Source organism: Varroa destructor, unplaced genomic scaffold (assembly GCF_002443255.2).
Source record: "Varroa destructor unplaced genomic scaffold, Vdes_3.0 BEIS01000002.1, whole genome shotgun sequence".
Taxonomy (NCBI): Eukaryota; Metazoa; Arthropoda; class Arachnida; order Mesostigmata; family Varroidae; genus Varroa; species Varroa destructor.
In genome coordinates this window covers 28,868,596-28,877,211 of record NW_019211455.1, presented here as the reverse complement: position 1 = coordinate 28,877,211, position 8,616 = coordinate 28,868,596, and the positions used below count along the sequence as shown (strand labels likewise).

The window sequence follows — 8,616 nt, the reverse complement described above, 5'->3', positions numbered from 1 at the left end:
ACAGAAAACATTCGAACGACATGTGAAACCCCCAACGGTGTGGGGTTGTTATATATTGCGTTTTACTTCTTAAATTGAAAAGTATGCAGATATATCTGTCGCCATAAGCAATTTTAACCGAGAAACGAGTTTGTGCTTCTAGTTCGCTCATCACAGCCATAACATTCATACGGTAATGTTTAGTTGACTAGCTAGCATAATATTGTCCAGAGCTGCGTTTTGATGTTTTTATTCCAGAGGTCGCTGCGCTGATAAGTCTTCGCAAAGGAGACGATGAAGTTGATATTCTAAGATGAAGACAATCGATCCAGAAGTTTGCCCCATTAGCACAATGTAAAAGAGTCCTTCTAAGTCTGCGAGATGCAGAGCCTCCATTGAACGATCGTCCCCGCTACCTCCAGCAACGGCAGAGCAGCCAGTCCACGCACCATTTACTTTACGAAACCACTCATCTAAGATACCAGAATCGTACAAACGCATCAACCTGCAACAAAGCAGAATATTTCGTCTGTTACAAGAGATTACCACTCGTTTATGTCCCATACATCTACGACCTCGAAATTCGTTTACTTTTCCTTAATGACCTAACCTATAAGAAGCCCTCTAGATTGCGTTTGTCTATAAAGTAGCAGATTATCTCGATGTTTTTACATATTCCTTTATGTAATGCTATGAGAAATAAATACGGTTGCCTCCCTCGCTGTATGAACCAGGATTAGATGTTTCTTATTAGCGCAAACTATGAAGCAACTTCAATTAGCATTAACAGAACTAATCATATAATGCCACTCTATTGCACAATGTATGTTCATTCCATATCTGAACCTAAAACCTATTGACTTTTCGAATACAGTTGTACACTCTTTACTCCAATCACCTGCACCCCTTCTCTTTGTTGCTTCGGAAAGTACAGAGTAAAAGCGGATTTTCGGGGGGATTGGACATTTGACTTCTCCGAATCTAGCAAACAGGAAGTCTTCAATTTATCTGTGCAGTTTATGCGCATCGGGATCAAACTAGCCGTAACGGCGCCAGTTACGGACGGAAGGTATTCCCCATTGTATCCGAAAACCGACATTAACCTGATAGTATCCGTTCTCAATTATTCACTAGTCAGCTACAAATGTTAAAAACGAAAACTAGGCTTTGGTGTGAAACATAGCACGAGCACAGGACAAAAGAAACGAAGCGCATTCGACTAAGTTGAGTAGTGACTCCTAGAAGGACCAGTTAAGTTATGCCAGTACAATTACGAAGTACTCATTAACTGTCGTTCTACATATTGATTGGCCGCATGACCAATGGTGACTACAGGTCTCTTCCACAGTTAGTATCTGCTATAGGTTCTTTGAGGGTATCCTACCGTTCGTTGATGGCCTCTTGAAGGTGTATCGGCATTCTTCGATTGTAGAAAATGACGGCATGATATGTCCCGATTAGTTCGCGCGCTGTGTAGAACTCCCCTCGTTTTAGATTTTTACATTGTGCCATTGTTCCTCTTCCTATAGCTGGGCGACTTGCTAATAGTACAGCCTGTCCTTCGAACACCGCATTAAGTATTTTATCGCTAAACAGTTCAGCTGGCGGGGTCGCTGTGTGTTGCTCGATAACGGCTCGATGATACAAGCTCCGCACACTCGCCTTATCTGAAGTCTTCACGAGCACATTTATTAGATGGAAGTAATTGTTGAGATTTTCGGCAAACCAGCGATTGCCAATAATTTGGTAAAAGTCGATGCAACATTGAACAATCCAATGCCCCATGGGCAAATAATAGATGGAGCTAGGCTGAAATAACACACCTTCTATTTGGAGACCCATAAAATCTATTACATAAGACATCGTCATTCAAGCTTCACAGTGCAGTACACAGTTTTGTCATTTGGCTAGCATGCAACGATCGCCTGGTTTGGATACAGATCAATAGTTGTTACGTAAACTTTATCGAACGATTTAAAGTATTTTACGCCAATCGAACGTTTGGCTTATCGGAGAGACGGATTATCATCCACCCTTATTCCCAATCTAGAACAAACGTCGCTTTGTAAAGTTTACTGAGTACTACGGACGAAATACGTCCTGTCTCGTTCCGACTGTGCTAGCTACGGCAGCAGCCTTGTTGTTTGATAAAAAAAAAAATAACTAAATCCAGAGGGTAAGCGTAGAAAAGTTGAATTGCGTTATGACATGTTGGCCGGCTGACAGGTCTGCTTAGCTTTAGCCATACCGTAAAGGACGAACAATTTCATTGTTGAACAACGGGACAGTGGAGTGTTTGTCGTATGTTCTAATGCAGGTGGATTCGTTGGTGATGTGGACTACCATGCAGAATAATATGATTACGTCACCACCAAGACCAGAGTGTGCGTGCAATGACGATTATGATATGTAGAAGCACTGAACCACTCGACCCAAATGCCCAGTCTCAACCCACTCCACCTCGAGTGTTCAAAGTCACTCTAATACTGCCTTTTGAACATGCCCGAAATAAAAAAAAATCATATACATACTATCGCAAACTACAGGAGGACCCGGTTCAGCTAATGTGTACCACACACGCAAATTATGATATGTGCGGCAATTTCAAATCGGTCTTATTTCGTGGTACTGGAGACTTGGTATTGGTGAGGTGCACACAGCTTAACGGCTTCTCAGCCAGTATCAGATTTGGAAGAAGTATTCCCCGTGTCCCAATCTAAACTTGTCCCACGTCGGGCCTCTTTCTCTTAAATACTTAAATCGTATTTCAGCTTGTGATATATAATTCTCCCGATATTAAGGTCTTTATGATGAAGAACTAGACGAGTTTCGGTTAACTGCATTGTTTGAAAAGAATATTGATCTTTGCATTTGCGTGTACTGGTGTGCGCGGTCTCCAATTGTTTAGCAATAGACATTATATTGAACTTTGCCTCCCTACAGCTTCGGTATACTCGACAATAAACAGAAGCTTTCCCGTTCATGCTCCGCCTTTTTCCGACATGATGACCTCTATTGTTCGGTAATCGATTTTTCACTGATCTTCTAGCAAATAGAAGTCCTTCTTCGAAGTCTTCACTTATCGCATGTTTGAGAGCCTATGCCAACATGTGCTAAATATGATTATAATGTTAAGCGGTTCAAATTTAAAAATATTTTTTTTAATTCACGTTAAGTTTCCACAGTCTGCCAAACTGTATAATCATTATTTGCCTCGAAGCGATAGAAGTTTGGAATTTTGAATAAATTGAAACGGTCCTCCCAGGCTGTCAATCGCTGCCTTCAAGGCAAGATCACTCTATGCAGCCTAGCTGTTTGTACTCAGAGCGAGGTAAGGGACTGTTTCGAACGACGTCGCAGGAAAAGGCTCGATTGAAGCATGGAATGAATCTAGCGTGAATGAATCTAGGTCTGTCGTCATATCAGATGGGCAAACTGTGTTGTTAGATCATGGAGTGGTTTAAAACCAGTACGGTAGTTAGAATGATTGGTCATTTTCTTATTTTGACTAATTCTACTTTCAATCGTCAAAATTCATTCTCTAGGAACGCTTACGTCTACTTCTCAACCGCTCGTTGTATACTCAAAAATAAAAACCTTTTTTTTGGTGTAGAATCGTCGCCATCTATGTAATTTCGTGTTATTTGGCTGTCTGCAGACTAAGCAGTAACAAGGTGGTATAGCTTAATTGACAGCTAATTTTAGATGTACTCTAGATAGGAAAACAGATTACGACCCTGCGATCAGATTTAGGAACGATACGTAAATACGACTGACGTATTTCTTTTGAACCTCGACACACTCTTTGCGGCCTACGGTGAAAAAAGAGAAACGATAGACATACGTAAAGCTCTTAGCAGATAGTTATTTTTGCAGGAGTTTCATATGTACGAAGATGTTTGGTTGAATACATCTTATCAAGATGACTGAAGATGATATCAAAATGATGATGAACTGGGAAAGCATTCGACGAAACTTCGGAACAAACAAGGTAGAATCACAAAAATGAGGACAGCTAAGCGTAAATTGGAAAAAAAAATGAGCAATATACGATCAGACTTCTACATCCAATTTAGGTTACTATAGTTATGAAAACTTCAGCTGACAATTGACGTGGTATTTACTTAGCTATGAAGTTACCTATTTTTTTTTCATCTGGAAATAATTTGATTTTAATTCCAACATTATCTTGCCTATCAGTGTTCCTTATAATGGCCTTATTGTAATTACAGATGGCGAGAGCAACGACATGTAGAGGACGACAGTGGCAATCCAACCCTTTGTGACACTTCATGCAAGACTCGATCGGGGCGAAGTGCTCAAATGAAAAGAGTTTATACGTCATAATATACGTCAAAAGCTTGTACAAAAACGTTTTCCCAAAAGCGTCCTATTTTGTCCCTTATTATAAGGGAACGCAAAGATTTTCCTTTAGATACGCAAGTGATTTACACGAACTTCCTTGATACATCGATTGTTATGAAAAAGTTCCTCATTTGTTTCCCAAATAATGGTTAAACAGTAGGCCAAAAATCAAAATCAAAATTTTTAACGGTTCTAAAGATGTCGACTAATAAATACGTTAGGTTAATTTTTTGCGAGCAAAAGCGGGTTGTAAGTAAAAGGTGATGGTGAGGTGCTTGAGTATATTTACTTACCATTAATAAGTTTTCGAAGCTATTCAATGGCAGAAAAACTTTCATTTTTTGTTGATTGGCTACGTCTAACGGACCGGAGATACGCGGCGTCTCAGCTTTAAAGAGGAGCAATCCCTACACAAAGAGATAATTATAATATCGCATTAAACACATTGGCATTTTCAAGAATTCTAGATAAGCCTAAAGTCCATTTCATTGTGATTCAAAACTCTGTTGATCCTAAAGGTGCCAAAAGAACAGAGGCGTCAGCTGAGTAGGTTTCTGAGCCCTGAGGTCCCTGACAGGTTTGAAAGTGTTTGTTCTTCTATATTTTGGCTTGTTAGGTTTTCATAAGAAAGAAACTAGTTCCTTCCAAAAACCAAGGTATCGTACAGATAAGACTTACTTGTTATTGCTGCTCTCCATACGCTTAAAAGTTGTTTGTTCCTTAAAGCGCTTGAAAGGCTACGTAATATAATGATATTCTTGGATAATCGTAATAAATTAAAAAAACGCTTTTTTTTTTTCAATTTTCTAGCTTAATTTTTCTTTTAGTTAAAGCGAATTAGAGCCCTTCGGATTTTTAACAAAAAAATCACAGTCTGAACTATCGAATAACGTAAGTAACGTAGTATAACGTACTGCAGAGGCTAATATGAAAACGACCTCCGGTTAAATTTAGCAGAATCCGGCAACATCGAACAAAGCCTTAGTCCTCTCTGGTACGGTCCCATGCTGTCCAATAGAAAGTTCAATCCTCCTGAATGATAATCACTGTGTACAAAACACCTATGTCTAAACCAATGGAAAAAAACTCGAAAAATAATGATACGGTGATAATTCTACAATGCAGTCAGACGCTTTCACGCCAAAATAGCGACGACGCTCTGAAATATCAGCTCGTAAAAAATCTGAATAAGTAAGGGGTATCTCTTCTATATAACAGAAACGTTAGAACCATACCAACAATGCCAAACTGGTGCCAATGTAGATTGAGCATTTACTTGGTCAAACAATCGCGTCCCAAAATTTCTATAGCAGTATATGAAAGTGGGACCTAGGAACCGGAGGGCTTTCAGTTAAAAATTCGGTCAATTTCAGTCAATTAGAAATTGAAAGCTTTAATTTTAATGTAGCAGGTTAATTAGCTAATTCCAAACAACCTAGAACGACACTAATCAACTATACACCACAAGTTTTAAAAATGATAAACTTCAAGTTAATTTTTTAAAAGAAGGTTGTTAAGGCCAAAATCTACTTAGGGTGGCCGTTGAGAGCGAACTCCGTTACAGCAAAAAAACGGTGGGTCGTGGCTTCACGGTATCTATTATAGGTTCGATATAAGGCTAAATTCGGAATATGAAGATTTTAAAAGTTGCTTTTGGAAGGTAATGGATATCGCAATTACGCTCGGCGTCATTAAATTTCTCGATATTATCAATAAAAGAAAAAAACGTTAAAAGCCTCTTAAACCTGGAACACAAGTCCCAAAATAGCATTCGTGGCATCGATTGTATAGAAAACGATCGAGAGATTGCCGTGTAATTATTTTTGACTAAATATGCCCAACATAAATGTGCGCCTTTGACCTTCTTTCCTGTTAATATTCTTTTTATTATTCTGTAATACCTACAGACACCGAGCCTTTAAAAGCTATGAGTTAGAAATGGTACACGAAATAGATAAAAAAAAAAAAAAAGAAAGCGGGGCATGAGGTTAACGCTCATTTCCTTAAATGTTAAACGCAAGACAGCTTTTTAATCTCACCGCTATTTCAGAAATGAACCCAGCCGTATACATAATAATCATACTACAAACAAATAATCCTTTCGAGAAAGGAATATAGCTTTACAGTAGACGTATGAGAAAGATATTTGTTACGAAATACATTAAAAATGATTCTCGGAAAGATCTGTTCAAGCTTAACCACGGCTGCAACTAGAAAATAATGGCGAAGGAAGAACAGCAATGAAAAAATAGGTTAATTTTCGTCAGAGCTTTTAAACGGGCTTTGACTGAACCTTTAAATTTCCGGCGAAGGCATTCATAAGAATCATGGAGATACCCAGCATCCATGATATCCAAATCATTCGGAGGGCGTTGAACGACGGAGGCCGAGCTGAGCCTGTGAATAGGCACAAGTCCATTGGTACTTTTGTTTAAATAATCCCGCCAATTCTAAGGTCTTGCCGGTTTTTCCGCAGGATTATTGGAGTCGAAAAAAATTTGCTTTAGGAAATTAATTTACAGGTTTAGGAAGCTTGTCGATGATAAGTTGAAAAATTTGAATTTTCTCTGATGGGTTTAAATGTAGTATTTAGAAATATGTTCAATGAAGTAATCTAGTTATCAACCATTAAGTTTTCCTCATACTGCTACTGATTAGATAGTTGGAAAATGAAAGTCTTACATTCAGCCCAGATATTTCCAAACAGCTGTGTCACATAGAAATATAGAAGTCGTATGAAGTTCGATGACCGGACGAGGCCACAGTGTATGAGCGTCATTTCAATCGTCACACTAACCAATGTCAAAAGCAGCAACAGCCATACCTATAGAGCAATTCAGTACGTAGCAAATGAGCGCATACATAACTTTACATGCAAAAATCGACATCGATCGAAGTTACAGTCCTTTCATAACTACCTTAGCTAACTGGATTAAGTTAATTTCCCTCGACCAATTTGGCAACATTTAAATAGTGCATAAAGTCAACGCGGACCATCACATGTAAGTTGCCATGTTGAAGTTACAATGCCAATTAATCTTATTTCACCTCTAAATCGAATCCATTGACAAGAGCAAACGGAATCTTAAGGAAACGGTTTTTCCGCGCAGCTAGTATAGCAATGTCCACAGGGTTAAGTGTTGGCGATATGACGGTCACTTGAGATCCCTCATACGTGGGCAACCCGCACATTAGCGCTATGTCCGCATTCTGTAGAAATAACCGTTACAATTATTTTGTTAGCAGTTGAATATTCCTATAAGAGTCCATGCATCGTTTAGTAAAAAGAATTGTTCATACTCCTTATTCATAAACATAAAACATAGCCCCTATCCTTTTTTATTTTGTTATACAAATATCTATGGCTGTACCTGACAAGCCTCGGAAATATTCGCATCGCTTTGTGTGAACGTATTCTAACTTTGAGTTATTCTCGTTTTGTCGTCTGTTACAACAACAGAGGCACCGCAAAAATGGTTCAGTAACGGTAGCTTTCTTGAATTGTGCGTTTGTTTCGTACACTGCGACTCTACTCACATCTCGCTGAAGCTCACCCATTGCGCCGGTCCACGACCCATTTTGAAGTCTCAAGCCCCAAAAGCCCACATTCCGAACTTCATATCTGGCAAAGAAATACAGGCAAGCGTAAAACTATAGTAAGTAGGCATTAAAAAATCGATCGAAAAGAATAGAGATCATTCCGGTCGTGCTTAAGTCAAAGTACTTAGGAGTAAATTAAGTTGGCTAAAAGATCCACGCCGGAAATGACATCTGGGGGAGACCTATACGACACCACCACTACGTATGGGGGATCTGAGGTATGCTCTAACCAGTGAAAATAGTAGCTTCGTTTGAGCACAAATTTTGATAATAATAATAGTACTTACTCGAAATTCAGTGAGTTTGCAAGGATGTCAAGGAGTTTTCCATACATTCCTGCTACACGTGCATTGCGGCCTTCCTTCATCACAATATGATATGGTTTATACTGAAACAAAAACAAATGATGCGCTCATGTGAGCCGAAGCTGCTTATATTATTAGCTAGAGAAATAATTACTCTCGAAGCATCGAAATAGGTCTCTGCGAAAGCAGTACTAAACCTTAGGACCGCTTGCACAAAAGTCCTGATAGATTTCAAGGACATAAAAATACGTACAATAAATGACACAACTCGGACGAAGGTCGTGCCGTTCTCAGACGTGCTAACTCCAGCCATCATCGAAGAAGATCTCACGAGCTCTCGAAGTAAAACGACCTATTCCGTTCAACC

General features: G+C 39.1%; 1 protein-coding gene and 1 long non-coding RNA gene across 4 annotated transcripts; one reads left to right on the top strand and one right to left on the bottom strand.

Annotated features, from left to right (window-relative positions):
* Positions 1-17: 17 nt before the first annotated feature.
* Positions 18-8,616, bottom strand: LOC111244237 (glutamate receptor ionotropic, delta-2-like). Its single transcript, XM_022791091.2, has 9 exons — positions 8,503-8,616; positions 8,232-8,332; positions 7,882-7,966; positions 7,393-7,554; positions 7,027-7,168; positions 6,638-6,741; positions 4,638-4,751; positions 1,364-1,653; positions 18-484 (listed from the first exon to the last, which is right to left on the bottom strand). Exons 1-9 carry the CDS (start codon positions 8,563-8,565, stop codon positions 229-231), a joined length of 1,317 nt encoding a protein of 438 aa, XP_022646826.1. The 5' UTR covers positions 8,566-8,616; the 3' UTR covers positions 18-228.
* On the top strand, positions 2,176-5,146 carry LOC147757636 (uncharacterized). Of its 3 annotated transcripts, none has more exons than XR_015319947.1 (3): positions 2,176-3,001; positions 3,856-3,970; positions 4,212-5,146. It is a non-coding gene; the product is annotated as an uncharacterized LOC147757636 (long non-coding RNA). The 3 variants fall into 3 exon arrangements; XR_015319946.1 differs by having other exon boundaries at positions 2,176-3,310; XR_015319945.1 differs by having other exon boundaries at positions 2,176-3,388.

Excerpts from the sequence above, each read along its gene's own strand:
- LOC111244237 (XM_022791091.2), bottom strand. The coding sequence starts at position 8,565 with ATGATGGCTGGAGTTAGCACGTCTGAGAACGGCACGACCTTCGTCCGA. Across the intron at positions 7,555-7,881 it reads TGGGTGAGCTTCAGCGAGAT|AATGCGGACATAGCGCTAAT; the intron begins GTGAGTAGAGTC and ends TTATTTCTACAG. Across the intron at positions 4,752-6,637 it reads CCTTCGCCGGAAATTTAAAG|GGATTGCTCCTCTTTAAAGC; the intron begins GTTCAGTCAAAG and ends CTCTTTGTGTAG.